Source organism: Rhinopithecus bieti, unplaced genomic scaffold (genome assembly GCF_001698545.2).
Source record: "Rhinopithecus bieti isolate Rb0 unplaced genomic scaffold, ASM169854v2 scaffold_35950, whole genome shotgun sequence".
NCBI classification, from domain to species: domain Eukaryota; kingdom Metazoa; phylum Chordata; class Mammalia; order Primates; family Cercopithecidae; genus Rhinopithecus; species Rhinopithecus bieti.
Window position 1 is genome coordinate 221,100 of NW_016815506.1, and position 18,671 is coordinate 239,770.

At 50.5% G+C, this 18,671-nt stretch overlaps 2 protein-coding genes and 1 pseudogene across 11 annotated transcripts in view; 1 reads left to right on the forward strand and 2 right to left on the reverse strand.

Annotated features, from left to right (window-relative positions):
* SARNP (SAP domain containing ribonucleoprotein) overlaps positions 1-1,590 on the reverse strand; it is an 82,778-nt gene extending 81,188 nt beyond the window's left edge. For 4 of the 6 annotated variants that reach the window (XR_001881699.1, XM_017853299.1, XM_017853295.1 and 1 more), the window contains exon 1: positions 496-1,590. The gene's annotated coding sequence lies outside the window, so the exon portion shown is untranslated. The remainder of the gene's footprint in view (positions 1-495) is intronic. The other 2 variants (XM_017853297.1, XM_017853296.1) reach the window with 2 other exon arrangements.
* LOC108515996 (uncharacterized) lies at positions 1,121-6,590 on the forward strand (annotated as a pseudogene).
* A 174-nt stretch (positions 6,591-6,764) lies between these two features.
* Positions 6,765-13,496, reverse strand: MMP19 (matrix metallopeptidase 19). Of its 5 annotated transcripts, none has more exons than XR_001881702.1 (9): positions 13,081-13,495; positions 12,700-12,785; positions 11,344-11,474; positions 10,913-11,128; positions 9,813-10,058; positions 8,807-9,041; positions 8,147-8,311; positions 7,863-7,990; positions 6,765-7,689 (listed from the first exon to the last, which is right to left on the reverse strand). XR_001881702.1 is itself a non-coding variant. In XM_017853302.1 (9 exons), the coding sequence occupies exons 1-9, from the start codon at positions 13,165-13,167 to the stop codon at positions 7,360-7,362; spliced, it is 1,518 nt and encodes a 505-aa protein (XP_017708791.1). In that variant the 5' UTR covers positions 13,168-13,491; the 3' UTR covers positions 6,765-7,359. The 5 variants fall into 5 exon arrangements, 4 of the variants coding, with proteins under 4 accessions (XP_017708791.1, XP_017708793.1, XP_017708794.1 ...); XM_017853302.1 differs by having other exon boundaries at positions 8,913-9,041; positions 13,081-13,491; XM_017853304.1 differs by having other exon boundaries at positions 8,913-9,041; positions 11,344-11,445; positions 13,081-13,490.
* Positions 13,497-18,671: the final 5,175 nt, after the last annotated feature.

The window sequence follows — 18,671 nt, forward strand, 5'->3', positions numbered from 1 at the left end:
AAGGAAAAGAAATAGTGGTTGGCTGAGAGGCGAGCCAGTCCAGCTAGCGCTGCGTCGTCCACGGAGGCGGTCCTAAGGAAGTAGTGGCCCCGCCATTTAAAGACCCCTCCCTCCGCGTGTGGGAATAGGATTCCCGCAGGTTGCACCGCTGGAAGCAAGGCAAGTGGGCTCTGCACCAATGCCTGCGGACTAAGGGCAGACTCTCAGGGTTGCTCTGGGTGGATTCCTGGGAGATGGAGGGCAGCCACCGAGCCACACGTAGCCTGTTTCCCTTGCAGACAAAACCGGAGAGCTCAGAAGAATCACTGCCCTGATCCCTTCCGCGCTGGCAGCTGCGAGGACAGAGGCCCCTTTGTATCCTGCGGTGCGGAGGTGGAACAGAGGAGAGGGTGCCCCGGACTGGCCCCCACCCTCGCCCTGCAGCGCTGCCCCTCCTTTCACAGCAACCCACGGCCTCCCCCTCGCTTGACCCAGCTGGCGAGCTGCCCCTTATACCTGGATCCGCCTCTCGGGACGCAGCTCCCCAGGCCCGATCACCGAGCGGTGCCTAGGAACTGGGAGCGTAACTCAGCTCGGCTCAGAACCTTACCCGAGAGCCAAAGAACACTGAACTCATCTACATGCTGCTTGACATCTTATCTGCATACCAAGCTATTTGGTGGACGTCCACATGCGCCCCCGACTCCCGTTCCGTCGGTCCCCTCCTCTGCACACGCCTCTAGCCTTATAGCTCTCCTGTCAGTGCCCCTTCCAGGCCCTGTTTTGATCCGAAAGTTTTTCCACCCATGAACCCCCCGCTGGCGCTCCCAGACTAGCAAAAGCCCCTTCCCTGGGTCCACGATCCCGACCACCCGGCTCTCCAGGAGACAATACTCCAATTCTCTGGGAAGTGGAAGAAACCAAGCTGGAACTAGGGGGGCGCTGGGACCCCTATTGGGGCTTTGAGAGCTTCCGGTTGTCATCTCCTAAGTATTCGGAGACCCTTCTCCAAAACTCTTGGGGTGACTCTCAAGACTCTTACCTGTTATATAGTTGGGGGTCTCTGGTCCTGGACTAGAGCAGTAGGCAACCTGGGTCCCCCCACACACAGGGGAAAGAGTTGGAGGGGCCTGCCTTGTGATGTCACCCCCCTCCACCTACCGCGAGCGCGCGCGCGCGCGCGCGTACACACACACACACGCACACACACAAACACACACGCCCCTGTCCCCTTTCTCCACCCCGCAAGCTAGTTGCATTTAGCTCACAGAGCCTGAGCTGCGACTTGAAAGAGTTTAGGCAGCAACAAACAGAGTGGCCCTGGGGGTGCCCTCGACCGACAGCCGACCCCTCGGCGTCTAGGACCTCCGAGCGGGGATGCAGCTGGGGGTCTAGGGAAGCACTTCCACCCGCTCCTCCTCAACCCTGGCAGGGTGGTGAGTAGTTAACATCCCCTCCCCAACCCCCATCTTGTTCAGGGTCCCCAGACTTCCAAGCAGATTGAGGAGAGGAGCTCCGAGAGCCAACCCTCCAGCCTGTAAGGACCTTGATATGCAAAGGACAGCTGAAGGAAGTAAAGTGCCTGCATTTATGCCACTTCATTCCCACAGTGCCCGAAATGCCAGCTCCTCCTTGGTGTTCTCCTTTCAGGATCTGAATTCAAATCCCACTGGCAGCCCTGATACTGCTGGGGGAAGGGTAAGGTAGGAAAATTCCCACCAGTATCCTAAGGGGAGGTGCAAGTGGCTACCAGGATGGGAGATGTCTGTGGGCAAAGTCCCTGCTTATTCCATGAGGGGCTGTGGGATTAGGACTGTGGCTGGATGTCCCTTCCTCCAACAACTCCATCTCAGCATGAAGCTGAGGCTTTAAAACCCTGACGAACTGTGGGTGTGTCTCTACTTAATTCCTTCTTCCAAACCCTTGGTGTCTGGTTTTCTCCCTCTTTCTGCCCTGTGGCTGGAGGAGCTGTCCAGAGACCCTACCATGACTCATACTCTCCTGGTCTCCCTCCCTCTCCCCTCTCTATTAACCTCACCCTTCCCAATCTCGTGGGGTAGTATTAAGTCCCAGTCGCAGATGGGGCAGTAATGTCCCTGCCCCCCTCCCTCCACACATCCAGAGCTTCTTGTTCCTTCCATTCTCACCCTGAAGAGCTGCAGGGTGGTGCGGGCAGGCAAAGGCTCATTACTTTGTAAGATTTTCATTACTTTATAAGATTTCCTTTTACATTTTACTTAAGTGTCCTTGTTTCAGGAAGTGGTAAAGACAGATCCTGCTCCTCTCAATCCAATCCTGTAGATTTCTTCAGTTACCTCAGCAGGGTCATACTGGCTTCTGAAATGGGCACCATTATTTAAAATAAGTAGAGGTACAGAATCCCTAAGATTTATGGGCACCGAAGTTTCTGCCCCGTGCCCCCCTGCAGGTTTCCCTATCCCCTAAAGACATTCGTGGATGGATGAGAGGAGCTGACATCTCCCCCTCTGTGACCACTTTCTCTTTGGCCCTGGGGGAAGTCTTGCCGCCCCTGGCTGTGACATCTGACCCCAGGCCCTTTAATCAACAACTCCCAAAGCCTCCAGACCCAAGATGTGTTTTGGAACCCCAGGACAATCCTGAACTGGCACCTGCCCTGGTGTGTGCCCTTTGCTGCTGCTTTGGAATCATCTACTGCTGCTTCGGGAGGGCAGGGCCAAGGACCTAGGGGGCCATTGCCCAAGACTGTCACCCTCAAGGATGATGCCAACTTTCCTCCTTGCTCCTGAGCCATCTCACCTCCCTGCCAGGGGTTCCTACCTCCAGTGTGGCCCATGTTGCTCTGGCTGTATTCCTAGGCCTATGTTGTTGCTCTTGCCAGCTTCTTGTCCATCCTCCATGCCCATGCCTTCTAGCTCTCACTTCTGGCATCTGTCATTTGCCCTTCTCTTACCTCCTACCTGAAAACCCCATTCCTAAATTATTCTCTATGTTTCAGGATTCTTTACTCTTCCCCAAAAACCTGAATCAGCTTGTGCTGATTTTTTCCTATCTGCTATCCCTGAAAGGACTAGACCTTCTTTCTATCCTTACTCCCCTCAATGTATCCATCTTACCTCTTGATTTTCCCTCCCATTCCCTCACAGTTCCGGAAACAGTGACTTCCCGACCCTAAGCTACCCCTTTCTGCCCCTGGGCTTGAGGTCTGTTGATGTGCTGCTCCTGTCTTCTCCTCTAGTGAGCCATTCCTCTCCCTTGGAATTCATCAGAGTCATCCCCATAGAGCCCCATTCCTGTCTCTCAATGCCTCCTGCCTCACTTCCCAGGCTACCGCTGCTTCAAGACAGTGATGTTTCTCTCCGGTCTGCTGTCAGGAGCTTTCTACTGTGCCACAAGGTGCGGGTGCTGGAGACACAGCTGAGCCTGGAAATGAGAGTAGGCATGGCTGTGGTCATCACCACAGCACTCTCTACGTAGACCACTCCTCTACGGCGTGGTCACCATGCTGGTTCACTGTTTTGGGCTCTTATTAACTGGTCTCCTGCTAGGCCTGACCTTGGGTGCTGGAGTCCTGCTCTCCACTGAGCCTATCTGCCAACCACCTTTAGCATGGGTGCCAGCTGGGGGGCTGGGGGGCCGGCGCTGCTGGGAACCCTGCTCACACTTGGGTGGTCACATCCATTCACAGTTCTGGGCACAGCCCTGCTGGGTTCTGCAGTGTTTGTGGCCTATGCTGACTTAATTCCTGGAGGAGCTGGCACTGGGCAGTCGGCTGGGCCAATGCCTGTAGACACTTCCACCCTTGTCTTCTCTCTGCTGATATAGCTGGATCTTCCTGGGGATTTGGCCAGTCTTGGGGGCCCTGGTCCAGTGGAAGCTCGTGCCTGAGGAACATGGAGGCCATACCAATGGTGAGTTAGTGCTGTGGTACAGAAGCAAGGTCATGCCTGAGGAACATGGAGGCCACACCAATGGTGAGTTAGTGCTGTGGTACAGAAGCAGCCAAACTGTGCCTACTCATGTCCCCAGTTCCTAGACTTGAGGAGGGGAAGGGGAGAAATACATATGAGGAAGGAGAGTTGGGGAGGATGTCCAAGGTGAATGGGGCAGGGCACTGAAAAAAAAAGTTGAAGGAGTCAGGGGAAGCAGGAAAGAGTTACAGAAGGAAAGGAGGATCTCAGGGAGGTCTAGGAGGAAAGAATAGAATTCCAAAGAGTTTCTTTTAGAATAAATGGGGGGCCGGGCATGGTGGCTCACGCCTGTAATCCCAACACTTTGGGAGGCCAAGGCGGGCGGATCACGAGGTCAGGAGATCGAGACCATCGTGACTAACATGGTGAAACCCTGTCTCTACTAAAAATACAAAAAATAAACTAGCCGGGCTTGGTGGCGGGCGCCTGTAGTCCCAGCTACTCTGGAGGCTGAGGCAGGAGAATGGCTTGAACCCGGGAGGCGGAGCTTGCAGTGAGCCGAGATCACACCACTACATTCCAGCCTGGGCGACAGAGCAAGAGTCCGTTTCAAAAACAAAAAAAGAATAAATGGGGGGAAGATGAGGCTTGAGATAAACATAACAGGAAGGTCAAATGGGTTTCTTTAGAATGTGTTAGGATTCAGGTCTAAAGAGGCCTCCTTGAGTCTGTATTGCCCCCTCCTAAGCAGTGGTCTTTTTTTTTTTTTTTTTTTGAGACAGAGTCTCACTCTGTCACCCAGGCTAGAGTGCAGTGGCATGATCTTGGCTCACTGCAACCTCTGCCTCCTGGATTCAAGTGATTCTCATGCCTTAGCTTCCCGAGTAGCTGGGATTACAGATGTGCACCACTATGCCTGGCTAGTTTTTGTATCTTTAGTAGAGACAGGGTTTCACCATGTTGGCCAGGCTGGCCCTGAACTCCCGACCTCAAGTGATCCACCCACCTCAGCCTCCCAAAGTGCTGGGATTACAAGCGTGAGCCACCGCACCTGGCCAGCAGTGGTTTTAAGCCACCAGCAAAGGCATCTCCAACTCCTTCGGACCCTTTAGCAAAAGGCCAAATGGCACTGGATCCCCTCTGGGGTGGGGCTTTGTGAGGGCAGCTATCAGCACCAGCTCCCTGCCACTACCTGGAACCCTGCTGACAGTCTCACTCCAGTGAGTGGGGGGCTTGGGGACACCCTGGGCAGATGGAGCAGAGGGCATATAGGGATGGTCAGGGTGGGAGGGGGGCTCTGACCCAGGCCCCTCCTTCCTCTCTGCCCTGTGTCCCTCCAGAGTCTTCAAGAGTGCCAACTGGGACCAGGACCCCAGGCCACAGCCCCCTACACCGTCCTGGACCTGGATTCTGACTGTGGTTCCACTGTACCCCTTACCTTAATCTCTGGTTCTAACCAGACCTGAGCCTAGACTTCCACTTTTGCCCTCACCCCTGTGAGGGCCTGGGAACACTAGGTGGACAGGGTTTGAGTCACAGGACCTGCACATAAACTTCCCCACCTCTTGGACTTGGGGATAGGATCTGTGCCTCAACCCAGACCTGCCTTGTAGGGATATGTTCCAAGAACAGAGAAGAGTCTTATGGGGAAGGGGGAAGAACGAAAGTATGAATATTTACCTCTGACCAATAATAGAGGTACCCTGGTCCCCAAAGAAACTGACTACCGAATTCCCTCCAAGCCTTACCTATATAGCCTTTTTTTTTTTTTTTTTTTTTTTTTAGACAAGGTCTTGTTCTGTCCAGTGCCGTGGCGTGATCATAGCTCATGACAATCTTGACCTCCCCAGCCCAAGCAAGCCTCCCATTCAGCCTCCCGAGTGGCTGGGACCACAGGCGCCACACACAGCTAATTTTATTCATTTGTTTTTATTTATTTATTTATTTATTTTTGCAGAGATAGGGTCTCCCTATGTTGCCCAAGCTGGTCTTGAACTCCTGGGCTCAAGTGATCCTCCTGCTTCAGCCTCCCAAAATGCTAGGATTATAGCCACCGTACCTGGTCTTGAAATAGCCTTTTAAATATCCACCTCAGCATGCCTCACAGTGGTAAAAACAAGCGGTTTTTGTTTTGTAGGATCAGGGAGCTTCTAAGGCATTTGATAGCTTTTTGATGGGAAGAAGGGCTCTGAGGAGCTCCAAGATACCCCAACCTCCAGGCACTTCATTAGGGGGTAGTTGGGTTTGTTTGACCTTCCCCCTGGGCCCCATAGGCTTAAACCCCCACCTCCTACCTCAGCTAGGAGCACTATCTTCCATGGTGCTTCCACTTTTCTCCTCAACCTGGGGAAGACCACAGGGCAGTGCCTGCCTCAGGACCTGCCTTCCCCAAAAGCTGGCTTCTTGCTCTGAGGAGAGAGCATTGGCCCACCTGCCAGAGTCTTGCGTTTTGCCCAAAGGAGCCTGGTCTTCAGGGCTGCATAGGAGACAAATGCTTTCTCTGCTTCTCACTGTGGGTGGCACTAATTTCCTCCTTAACCAGAACTTTGTTCCAGCCACTAACCCATTCTAACTCTTCCCCCTCTGACTCTCCTGCCCAAGGTCTGTTCCTGGTTTCCCAGATGCATAAAGGAAGACATATCCCTCCCCTGGGCAGCAAGGCTACAATGGGAGGGAGGGAGAACATGGGAGCATGTGAATAAAATGGCATTAAATACTGAACCAGGAGTCCAGCCTCTGCTGTTGCTGCTCTTTTCTTTCTCTGCACCCCAAAACAAAGAGCTAACCATCTTGACAAATCCTCTGTCCCCTAAAGATCTAATAGAGGTACCTTTATCATACAGACTACTGTAAGAGTTATACAGCCAGACAGCTAGAGGAAGAGCTGTTCAGTCCTCTCTTATGAACATGGAGTTAGCCTTTATTAAACACAAATGTACCAGACACTGTGCCAGGTACTTCACATACAGTATTTCATTTAGTGCAACAACCCTGCAGGACTGGTCTTAACCTAATGTTGCAAATGGGGAATCTGAGGTTCAACAAGGTTAATTAGCTTGCCCATAACCATAAGCACATAAATGTGATTCTCAAGGATTCCAAGGCCCTTGCTCAGTTTACTGGCCATGCTGTTTTCTTGCATTTTATGTAAGAAGAACAGGACCCAGGCATCTGCCTCCACCATTGACCTCCAGAGAAGAGATGACACAGTTGGAAGGGCTGTCTAAGACAGGAAATGGAGTTGGGGGCCAAATCTGAGTTAGGGGAGCACTTCTCAGGATTGAAAGAGCACAGGAGAGTGGTGGCTGGAGCTGGAACTGTTAGAGGCCTGAGGTCTACAGTCATTCCCCTGCTACAGCACCTGTGAGGTTCAACTAAGCAGACAGGTATTTCATTCAGGTATTAGGCCTCTGGGAGGGAATGAAAGGGTGGGTGGTGGAGCCTGAGGGCGTAATGTCCAAGATTGTGTCTGTGGGTGAGCAGTCAGTATTCAAACGTGGTATCTGTGGCTGAGAGTGGTATCCAAGGTTGTGCCCGTACCTGAAGGAGTGGTATCCCCACCTGATGGGGTAGTGTCTGCAGTCTGGGGACGACAGTGCATCCAGTTGTGGGCAATATTTCTGGGATAGCCTTTCTCTACTCGAAGCTGCTGGTTGAGGCGCCAGTAGACTTTGCCCTTGAAGAAGAAGACTCGGCCATCTTGCCAACTCATAGCAGCTGAAGACTGGTTTGGCACTCCCGTAAACAAACCCTTGATTGGTTTGGGGTAGCTGCTGAAGTCAGTTCGGGCCAGCTCGTCCCACTGCCAGTACCCAGAGCCCTGGATATGGGATGGGTGGGGAGAGGAAGAGGAGAAAGCTTAGGACCCCCAGAGGTCTACCCCCAGCCCAGTGCAGCTGCAGAACATCTCCCTTCAAGCACAAGCTTTGATTCTCAGTATAAGATAGCCCACCCCTCCTAAGAAGGGATTTGCCCTTGCTTTGAACTTTATACCTTAAAGAGGAACACCTTTTGGTTGAGAGGCCAATAGAAAGCTGCATCCAAGTTAGGTTCTACCCTATTCAGCTTCTTGGGGAAGCCAGGAGACATCTTGAAATTAATGTAGCGCCACACCTTGTCTCCTGAGAGCATGTGAGGAGAGAACAAGTCACCTCTGTCCTCAGGTGATAGCTTTTGGTCTCCTCCGCTCCACCCATTCAGAAACTTCTCATCTCCCTCCCTTTTGTAGTTTAAGATTAGGTCCTCCTCAAGTAAGATACTGTAACTAGCTCCCTTACCCTTAAAGAAGTGAATCCATTGTGTTCGAGGCGAATAGACAGCAGCATCCAGGTTTCCAGGGAGCCCCTCCCAAAGGGCAGACACTCGGAACAAGGGGCCGGGTCCTGAATCTGATACAGTCCACACGTAGTCCCCCTTGAAAGCATAGGTCATCCCATGGGGCCCTTAGAGTAATGGTGTGTCAACAAGTCAAAAAGACAGAGGTCAAGTAGACAGAAACTTGGGGATATCTCAGGCTGACTAACAATTTGCCCTCTCCCTGCAGGCTGATTCTTCAAATATTCATTCAACTTTGATTCAAGGAGAAAATTAAAGGCAGAGAAAGAGGACTCAGAACGCTTTGTTGCTCAGAGCATTTCAGCTTTGGTCTACTCAACAAAACAAAAGTCCTGCAGATAACTATTCCTCCTTAGGAACCTCAGCCTCCCCTCCAAGTGGCTTCCTACTTGTCCTTCCAACCAGGTGCAACACCCTCTCTAACAGGCAATCTGGTTAATGTAGTTTTCTCCATCTTGCTGCATTTCCAGATGTGTTCTAGTGGCCCTTAGAGGGTGGCAGCCTTGGTAAGTGCCTGCCTAAGCCACCTTTAATTTGGCTCTGAACTCTCCCTCCCCATGTCACATGTCTCCTTCCATGGTCATTAATGCCTGGGATCTAACCTCCATTGCTCATGCTGAAGTCCCATGTCACTCCCATATGTCCAGGCCTCAGGATCAGCAGGCTGCCCCCACTGCCTGCCAACAGCCTGGAGGGGAAGGACCTCACCCAGCATCATGGCATCCAGTTCACTACTGCAGGGGTCTGGCATGGGACTGGGTTCTGTGGGCACTGGGGACACAGTGGGCAGCTCTGTCTCTTCTTCTTCCTCATCCCTTATCACTGGACTCTTCTTGCCTATAAGGTAAAGTAATGCTGCTTAGGGAGAGAACTCACAGCACCTGTCCTCCACACCAGTCTCCTGTAAGTTTTGCTCAGAGGCCCCATACAGAGGTGAAAAGGGAATCCTAGAGCGTTGTCCTTCGTGGTAGGCAATATTATGTTGATATCAGTGGAAGACACATTATAGGTTTGAGAAGCACCAGAAAGGGAGAAGGAGGATTGTTAGAATGTGCATTCTTGCCAGGTGTAGTGGCTCACACCTGTAATCCTAGCACTTTGGGAGGCCGAGGCGGGTGGATTGCCTGAGCTCAGGAATTCAAGACCATCCTGGGCAACATGGTGAAACCCCATCTCTACTAAAATACAAAAAAGAATTAGCTGGGCATGCTGGCGTGCAGCTGTAATCCCAGCTACTTGGGAGGCTGAGGCAGGAGAATCGCTTGAACCGGGGAGGCAGAGGTTGCAGTGAGCCAAGATTGTGCCATTGCACTCCAGCCTGGGTGACAGAGTGAGGCTCCATCTCAAAAAAAAAAAAAAAAAAAAAAGAAGAAGAATGTGCGTTCTCCATCCCCAAGCATGGGTGTAAGGAAAGAGAGGCCTGGAAGGTAGATTAGGTATAGAAAAGTCAGAGAGAAACTGTTCCTGAAAATGAAGAAGACGGAGTAACTGGGCTGGAAGAGAAGAAAGACCCTAAGCTATATCCCTACATGGAGGCTAGACCTGTCTCTTCAAACCTTGACATGGGAGTCAGACTGACCCTCCCCCTCACTAGGGGGAGGGACTGACCATAGAGAGCCTGGATCCCTGCCACATCATCTGGGTGTAGCTTGAAGTGGGGCTGGTAGCCCTGGTAGACTGGGGCCATGAGGGCCTGGGAATATCGGGAGTGCCCCAGCCCCAGGGCATGGCCCACTTCATGGGCTGCAATGATGCGCAGGTTCACCCCACGGTAGGTCCCCTCAGTCCAGAACTCGTCTTCATCGAAGTGCACACTGCCCAGCTCTGGGATGTCGGCATGGGCCAGGACTCTCCCTGGACAAAGGCAAAGGTGAACAGGAAGGAGGTCAGAGCCCGCTAGGCCAGAGCACACCCTGCCTATTATAAACTCTAATTAATGCATGCCCTTAAAATTCCCCCAGCTATGTTCACTGTCTCTTGGATGCTTCTTTCTCTCCTTTCAGATTCCCCTGTCATCACCCAGTTCTCTCAGGAATGCTCATCACTGTCCCTTATCTCCCCAGCCACTCCGTGCTCTCTGACCCAGTCCTCTCTGGCCGATACCTCTAAGGTAGGCCTTGAACAGGGGAACTTAAGGGAGAAAAAGAAGCATAGGCAGCCAGGGGTGATGGCTCACACCTGTAATCCCAACATTTTTAGAGGCCAATGCAGGATGATTGCTTGAGTACAGGAGTTTAAGACCAGCCTGGGCAACATAGCAAAACCTCATCTCTACAAAAATTGGCCAGGTGTGGTAGTATTTTCCTGTAGTCTCTACCTGGGAGGCTGAGGCGGGAGGATCACTTGAGCCTGGGAGGTTGAGGCTGCAGTGAGCCATGATTGTGCCACTGTACTCCAGTCTGGGCAACAGAGTGAGACTCTGTCAAGCAAGTAAGAGAGGAAAAAGAAAGAGGGAGGTTGAGGAGGGAGAGTGGAGGGAGGGAGGGAGGGAGAGAGAGAAGGAAGGAATAAAGGGAGGGAGGAGGGAGGGGAGGGAGGCACCATGTAGATGACCAACTGCTCCCCTGCTCCCGTTAGAAGGTAATTAGAGTGTATGGTGCAGGTGGGATAAAGGGCAGCCCAAACATCAAGGTTCCAGAGTCACGGGTTCAAGGAGACAGAGGTAATCTCAGAGGTCTATGAGGTGGGAACTGAGAACTGTTGCCTACCAGGCCCATCAAAAGAATTGGAACAGTACAAGCTTTGGCGGCCATGGAAGGAGAGGCGGATGTCAGCCCCACCAGCCTGCACCTCTCGGAAGGTCAAGGGAGCCACTTTGCTCCAGTCCTGGAAGGCTTGACGCAGGGCTGCCCGGGCTGTGTGGGATGGAAGGGTGGAGGGCAGGTTCAAGATGCGGAAAGTCAAGTGCTTCTTTCTCCAGCGGCCTAGTTAATGACCAGAAAACAGATTAGAAATACAGATCCTTCTGCCAACCCCAGAGAGCTCCTCTGGGTTTAGGCACTCAACCCCCAAGACAGGTGATAACCAGGTAATCACCAGGTATTCAACACTGAGCTGGTCCAGACTGTCCTAATGCCACCCACAGTCCAGAATCACAGCACCCCCTCCTCTCCCTCCCTTTTCCAGGCTCCGTTCTCACCCAGCAACAGGTATTTAAGGGTCTTCTGGTTGAAGGGATCCTCTAGGCCACAACGAGGCTGCCTCATGCGGGCCCTTGTGGCATCATCCAGCTGACCTGAGACTGGAAGTTCAGATGCTTCCTGAAAAGCTCTGAAGGAGGGAGAGGGATGGGTCTACCAGGACAGGAAAATCTGAAATGACCGGGAGCTGGAGATGATTGCTCTTTGACTTCCTGCTGCCCAAGGTCATGGCCAAGAATAGCACAGAATCCCTGAAGCTGACAGGGTTACTCCAGCCTCCAGTCCTCATAATTGGGACTTTCTGCAGAAATGGAGATACTCCAGCTTCATCTCCCCATTTCAGGCTCTTTCATTCGAGTAAGCTGGCCCTCAGGTGTAGCCTTTCTCCTCTACTGTAATTTCTTTCTTTCTTTCTTTCTTTCTTTCTTTCTCTCTCTCTTTTCTTTCTTTCTCTTTCTTTCTTTCCTTTCTTTCTTTCTCTCTTTTCTTTCTTTCTCTCTTTTCTTTCTTTCTCTCTTTTCTTTCTTTCTCTTTCTTTCTTTCTCTCTCTCTCTCTCTCTTCCTTTCTTTCTCTTTCTTTTTCTTCTCTCTCTTCTCTGTCTTCCTTCCTTCCTTTCTTTTTTGGTAGAGATGGGGTCTCACTGTATTGCCCAGGTTGCTCTCAAACTTCTGGGCTCAAGCAATTCCCCTGCCTGGGTCTCCCAAAGTGCTGGAATTACAGGCGTGAGCCACCGTGCGCAGCCCCTCTACTGCAATTTCTAACCTTCTCCTACTCTGTGGAGGTGTCCAGCTCCCCTGCTCTGGGGAGCTTCCCACTAGTGCTCCCACCTGACAGCCTGTCCTCTTCCAACCTCCTCCCCTCCTGTCTGGATACCCCTCCCAGCCCAGCTTGCTCTGGAGCAATTTCATCCATCTACGGACTGTCATAGGACCTATGGGCTTTTCAAGGGACCTGAACATATCTGAGAGCAGAAAGAAAAACAATCCATTATATCAACATATAAAATTATAAAACAGAAATAAGTACTGAATTAAAGGCCCACAAAAGGTAACAGCATGTCAACAACTCAACTCAGTTTTACGTATCATTATACTTTATGTGGGCTATAACTAAATATTAGTATTTGAGATACGATGTGGGTAGAGACTCCAAAGGAGTGCTTAGGGCCTAGGGAGATCCAATGACTGTATTCCTCATCTGTGAATCCCCATCTCACCCCATGCCCCACCACCATAATCTAGATCCCTGCCATGGTTTAGGGTCAAGAGGAGGTGGGCCTAGGGAGAGGAAGGGATGAGAAGGAAGAAGACCTTCAGACCTTAGCCCTAAATGCATGCACCTCACAGCTTCTCACCTCAGAGCCTCGGTGATATCTTCTGGCTTGAAGTTATTAGATCCTTCTAGAGGCTTCTGTAGGTACCCATATTGCGACAGGTACTCCTATGATGGGAGTGGAGGTAAGCAGGTTAAAAGGGGGTTAGTCTCAGAGTAAAGCTTCTAAGTGACCTAACAGGTCCCTCAGGAGAGAAGGGGCCAAATATGGAAGCACTAATGCGAAGCACCTTAGAGAAGGGGCTCAGGTGGAACAAGAGGAAGCAGCGGGAGATGGGCAGGGTAGACCATGGGGCAGAGGGAGCAAGGGAAAGGCAATCAGGCTGGGGGTCAGGAGGGAGGCTTGGATGGGCAGTAACCCCTGTCCCTCCCCTGGCCCAGGTCTCTTTATTGGGGGACTTACCACGGCCATCTCCTCTGCAAGCCCCAGGACCCGACCTGAGACTGTCATGGGGAGTAGGAAGCCCAGCCACAGCTGCTGCCAGTTCATGGTCCCACCAGACAAGAGTTCCAGAGGCTGTCTGTGCCTTCTGACCTGAGATTTCTGGGAGCCTGGGGGAAGCAATGCTAGGCAGAGGGACTCTTTCCTCCAGTTCTTTTTTACTCTCCAGCCTCTGGTCCTCTTTATAACAGCTGAGGGGAATTGTGGGAATAGGCAGAGGGAGGTGACTCAGCCAAGAGATATGTTACAATTCACCATTAACACTTGCCCTACCAGAGAGCGGAAGCCAAAGAGAGTTCCCAATCCCTTCCCTCAGAGTCCTCTGCTGGAGATGGAAAAATTTTTCATACTGCCCTAGGGTGAGCATCCGGGCAGGACAAGAACCAGAATCTCTGGAGAGTCTAGAGATAGGGACCATGGACATCCCCTGGAGTTAGACATCGCTGTGCCCCAGGGACCCTGGGCCAGCAAATCACTTCGCCCCTACCTTTGAGTTTCCCTAGAATAAGCTGAGAGGTAGGAAACAGCTGAGGTAGCTTGGGTTTCAGGTGAAGGAGTCAAGCGTGAAGTCCTCAGTTTCTTTGTACCCAAGACCAAGTTGGGAATATAAATGCTCCTGAAACCCACTTATGTCTGCTTTAATAAAAAGCCATTATTTCAAGAATCTGATGAGCTTGGAATATGTGGGTGTAGGTGGGGCTTAACAAGGGCACAAATAAGTAAAGGACCCAGAGCCTACCCTCAGGGAGCTTACAGATCTGGTGAGGCAGATCCAAACACCTGAGAAGAGGGGAGCCAGCATTCCGGGCCAGCGGTGACTCACCCTAAGGGGCTTGGGGCTGGAGGGAGGTTTGCTGAGAAGGCAGGCTTTGAGATGGGCTTTGAAGGCCAGCTAAGAATTGATGGGGGAAGGCCAGACATGGTGGCTCACTCTTGTAATCCTAGCACTTTAAAAGGTCAAAGCAGGGGGATCACTTGAGATCAAGTTCGAGACCAGCCTGACCAACATGGTGAAACCTTGTTTCTACTGAAAATACAAAAATTAGCCGGGTATGGTGGCGGGTACCTGTAATCCAAGCTACTCTTGAGCCTGAGGCGGGAGAATCGCTTGAACCCAGGAGGCGGAGGTTGCAGTGAGCTGAAATCGCACCATTGCACTCCAGCCTGGGCAACAGAGCAAAAACTCCATCTCAAAAAAAAAAAAAAAAAGAATTTATAGGGTAAAAGGATACTGAGAGGCAGACAGTGCAGGTCTTGAGTAAAAGTGCAGAGCTGAGAGCCTGCTGTACTCAGTAAGTCAGAAGGGTCAGGACTGCTTCATTCACCACTGAATCCTGAGTGCCTGTCCCAGGCTATCTCCATGCTTTCGAGGCCCTACTTAATAAATCACTGTCAAAGAATGACAGGGTGGGAAAGTGGTTGGGAGACAGAATTTGGAGGGGGCCTTAAATGCTATGCAAGGAAAAGAAGAAAATCTTACATTTAAAAATACCGGCTGGGTGCGATGGCTCACACCTGGAATCCCAGCACTTTTGGGGGCTGAGGTGGGCGGATCACGAGGTCAGGAATTTCAGACCAGCCCGGCCAACATAGCAAAATCTTGTCTCTACTAAAATACCAAAAATTAGCCGGGTGTGATGGCATGCGCCTGTAATCCCAGTTACTGTGGAGGCTGAGGCAGGAGAATTGCTTAAACCCAGAGGGCGGAGGTTGCAGTGAGCCAAGATCACACCACTGCACTCCAGCCCAGGCAACAGAGCAAGACTCTGTCTTGGAAAAAAATAAAATTAAATTAAAATAAATAAAAATATGGCCGGGCACAGTGGGTCATGCTTGTAGTCCCAGCACTTTGGAAAGGCAAGGCAGGCAGATCACGAGGTCAGGAGTTCGAGACCATCCTGGTCAACATGGTGAAACCCTGTCTCTACTAAAATAAAAAAATTAGCCCAGTGTGGTGGCATGCACCTATAGTCCCAGCTACTCGGGAGGCTGAGGCAGGAGAATTGATTAAACTGGGGAGGCGGAGATTGCAGTGAGCTGAGATCATGCCACTGGACTCCAGCCTGGTGACAGAGTGAGACTCCATCTCAAAATTAATTAATTAGTTAATTAAAATAAAAATACCTACTATTGGGTGATGGGTGCACCAAAATCTCACAAATCACCACTAAACACTAAAGAACTTATGCAACCAAATACTACCTGTTCCCCAAAAACCTATGGAAATAAAAAATTAAAAGTAAATAAAGACTGGGCATGGTGGCTCACACTTGTAATCCCAGCACTTTGGGAGGCTGAGGTGGGTGGATCACCTGAGGTCAAGAATTTGAGACCAGCCTGGCCAACATGGTGAAACCCTCTCTCTACTAAAAATAAAAAAAGTAGCCAGGCATGGTGGGATGTGCCTGTAATCCCAGCTACTTGGGATGCTGAGGCAGGAGAATTGCTTGAACCTGGGAGACAGAGGTTGCAGTGAGCCGAGATTGCATCACTGCACTCCATCCTGGGCGACAGAGCCAGACTCTGTCCCAAAAAAACAGTTAAAAAAAAAAATAGCTACTATGTATTACATGCTTTATGTATTACCTCCTTTAGTTCTCACAGCCATCTGGTGAGGGGAGAATTATTCTGACCACTTTCTGTAGGAGGAAATAGATACTCAGAAAGGGAAATTTAACCAAGAACATGGAATTCCCAACTGGCCTGACCTTATTCAAATCCCTCTGCTGACTCTATAACTCATGATCTTTCTGTACACCACAATGACACTTAGAGCTTTGTTCTTTAAGTAACTAGGAGCCCCTGAAGGATCCACCATCAGTTATGCATCATACATTTGCATATTGTTCTAAAGCACAACGAAGTAGACATAGGAATGGGGGGAAAGGTAGCTGAACCTATGTTCTCAGAAGGGCTGAGAGGCCACAAGGGAACACCTCATAGCCCAGGATCAAGGTGGGGGATGCTCCTGATTCACACTGCTGCCCTCAGTGATGCTGGTCCCTCTGAGCCATCCACCACCCAACTGGTAACCATTGGGTGACTAAGTCTCAAGTGACCAGTGACAGGCAAGGAAGGACAGAAAACCTCTGAGAGATGAGTGACAGGGCCCATCACCAAGGCTGATGCACCTAGGAAATGATGGAGTTTGGGGACAAGTTCCTGCTTAGTCCCCTGCAGGGCTCTTTCTCCTCTCTTTCCTCCCTCTTTCTACCCCTGTTCCAGTCTTTCTCCTTTTGAGAACAGAACATAGGCCAATTGAAAATTAATTACGATTTTTAAAAGTAATGTTTTGTGTTTTTTTTCCTGAATAAGTTATTCATCATTCATTATAATATTTGGTATTAGAAAATACCAAAACAAACAAAGAAGAAAATGAAAACCACTGGTAAATTCTACCCAAAAGAGAACCACTAGTAACATTTTGATGCATTTCTTTGAAACTGTCTGAGGATCTGAGTTTACTCAGCTCCGCCTGCCTGGCCTCAGCCCCTGGAGACTGGCTGGGATGGAGGAGAAAGCTTTAGGAGCCAGAGAGGATAATGGAGGAGACGTGAGGGGAGAGGTGGGGAAGAGACAGACAAGGAGGATGCAAGGGACAGGAGTAAAGTAAAATGAATGCTATAGCAAATTACTCCCTCCCCTTAGAAACCTCACGTAAGGAAAAAAAGAAAAGAAAAAAAAAAATTTTTTTTTTTTTTTTGGTCTCCCAGGCTGGAATGCAGTGGCACAATAATCCTGGCTCACTGCAACCTTCGCCTTCTGGGCTCAAGCAATCCTCCCACTTCAGCCTCCAGCATAACTGGGGCTACAGGCATGCACCACCCAGCCCAGCTAATTTTTGTATTTTTTGTAGAGAAGGTGGGGGGTGGGGGAGGCAGGTTTCCTATGTTGCTCAACCTGGTCTTGGGCTCAAGTGATCCGCCCACCTCGGCCTCCCAAAATGCTCTGATTATACCTGTGAGCCACTGTGCCTAGCCAGAAAAAAATATATATATATATATATAATATATTATACATATATATATTTAGTGTGTTAGGGAGAGAGATGGTGGTCATCATAAGGTGAGGTTGGGTACTAACTCTGGCCTCAGAAGGCCTGGGGGTGGAACCACATTCTAGCAACGTAGGAGCCAGGAGAGAGAGAATAAATCAAAAGTAAAAGCTGCCAAATAGTTAACTTCATTTAAATTTTAACAACAACCCTTGAGCCAGTATTACCATCTTTTTTACTCCTTTTCTGAGACTGAGTCTTGCTCTGTAGCCCAGGCTGGAGAGTGCAGTGGTGCAATCTCGGCTCACTGCAACCTCAGCCTCCCGGGATCAAGCAATTCTCCTGCCTCAGCCACCTGAATAGCTGGGATTACAGGCACGTGCCACCACACCCAGCTAATTTTTGTACTTTTAGTAGAGATGGGATTTCACTATGTTGGCCAGGCTGATCTCAAACTCCTGAGCTCAAGTGATCCACCCACTTGGCCTCCCAAAGTGCCGGGATTATAGGCGTGAGCCACCGCACCTGGCCAGTATTATCATCTTTTTACAGAAAAAGAAACGAGTCTCTAATAAGTTGCTTCAGGTCACATAGGTAGGATGCAGCAGAGCCTATAGCAGGCTCTAAAGCTGCCATCTTTGCTCAGCGCCCTTCAGTCTCCCAGAGTTCCCAGAGTTCCCACTGGCACCCAAATAAAAGCCCCTAGAGTCAGGAGCTGCAGACCGGGCACATGTGCAAGGACTGGATGACTAATTGTTGCCAGCGCAGCATCATGACCACCCCTCCACCAGCCCCTACCCCCCGAGCCAGGCTGACCCAGCTCTTTTTCCCTCTAAATTTGTCATCTCTCACTGGGGGAGATGTGGGCATGTGTGCGAAGGGTTAGGACATGTGGCTGGCCTGCCGCAAAAAGAGAACTTGATCTGAAAGGAAAAAAATGGGTTATTTGTCTTGCTTGCTCCCTTCCTGCAAATTGGTTTCCCTCTCTGTCCACAAATTGCGGCAAAAGAGTTTTACAGAAATATTTTTAATACAATATTTTAAACTATAGCAAATGGGAGTAGGGTAGACCTCTGAGAGTATTTTCTAATGATCAGGGGCCAAGGGGCTATGGGTGGAAGGCAAAAGTTTGCAGAGATTTCTAAGCTCAGGAGAAGCTAATCTTGAAGCCATCACCCACCTCCTCTGACAGCCACCCTTACCCTGTGGAGGCAGTGGGCAGGGAAGCTGGGGAAAGAAGAAAGGGGAATCCTGGAGGGCAGGTATAAGGGCAAGTCTGGAGTCTGAAACTGGAAACTGGAGGTGAGAAAAACATGAGCTGTAACCAAGTTAGGGCTGGCCCCGACTTTGCCCTTGATCTGGAGAAATGTGGGAGTTGGTGGTGTTAGCCTCTGACCTGTTTCCTCCTCAGAACCCCAAGGGAATCAGGAGATAGGGAGCTTTCTTTGGCGGAGTGGGGTTGAATTTTTAAGCTGTTACCCTGGAAACCTCTGTTTTTAGGAGGACTCCCCTACATACCCACAAATACAGACATACACACACACTTCTTTAATTACTC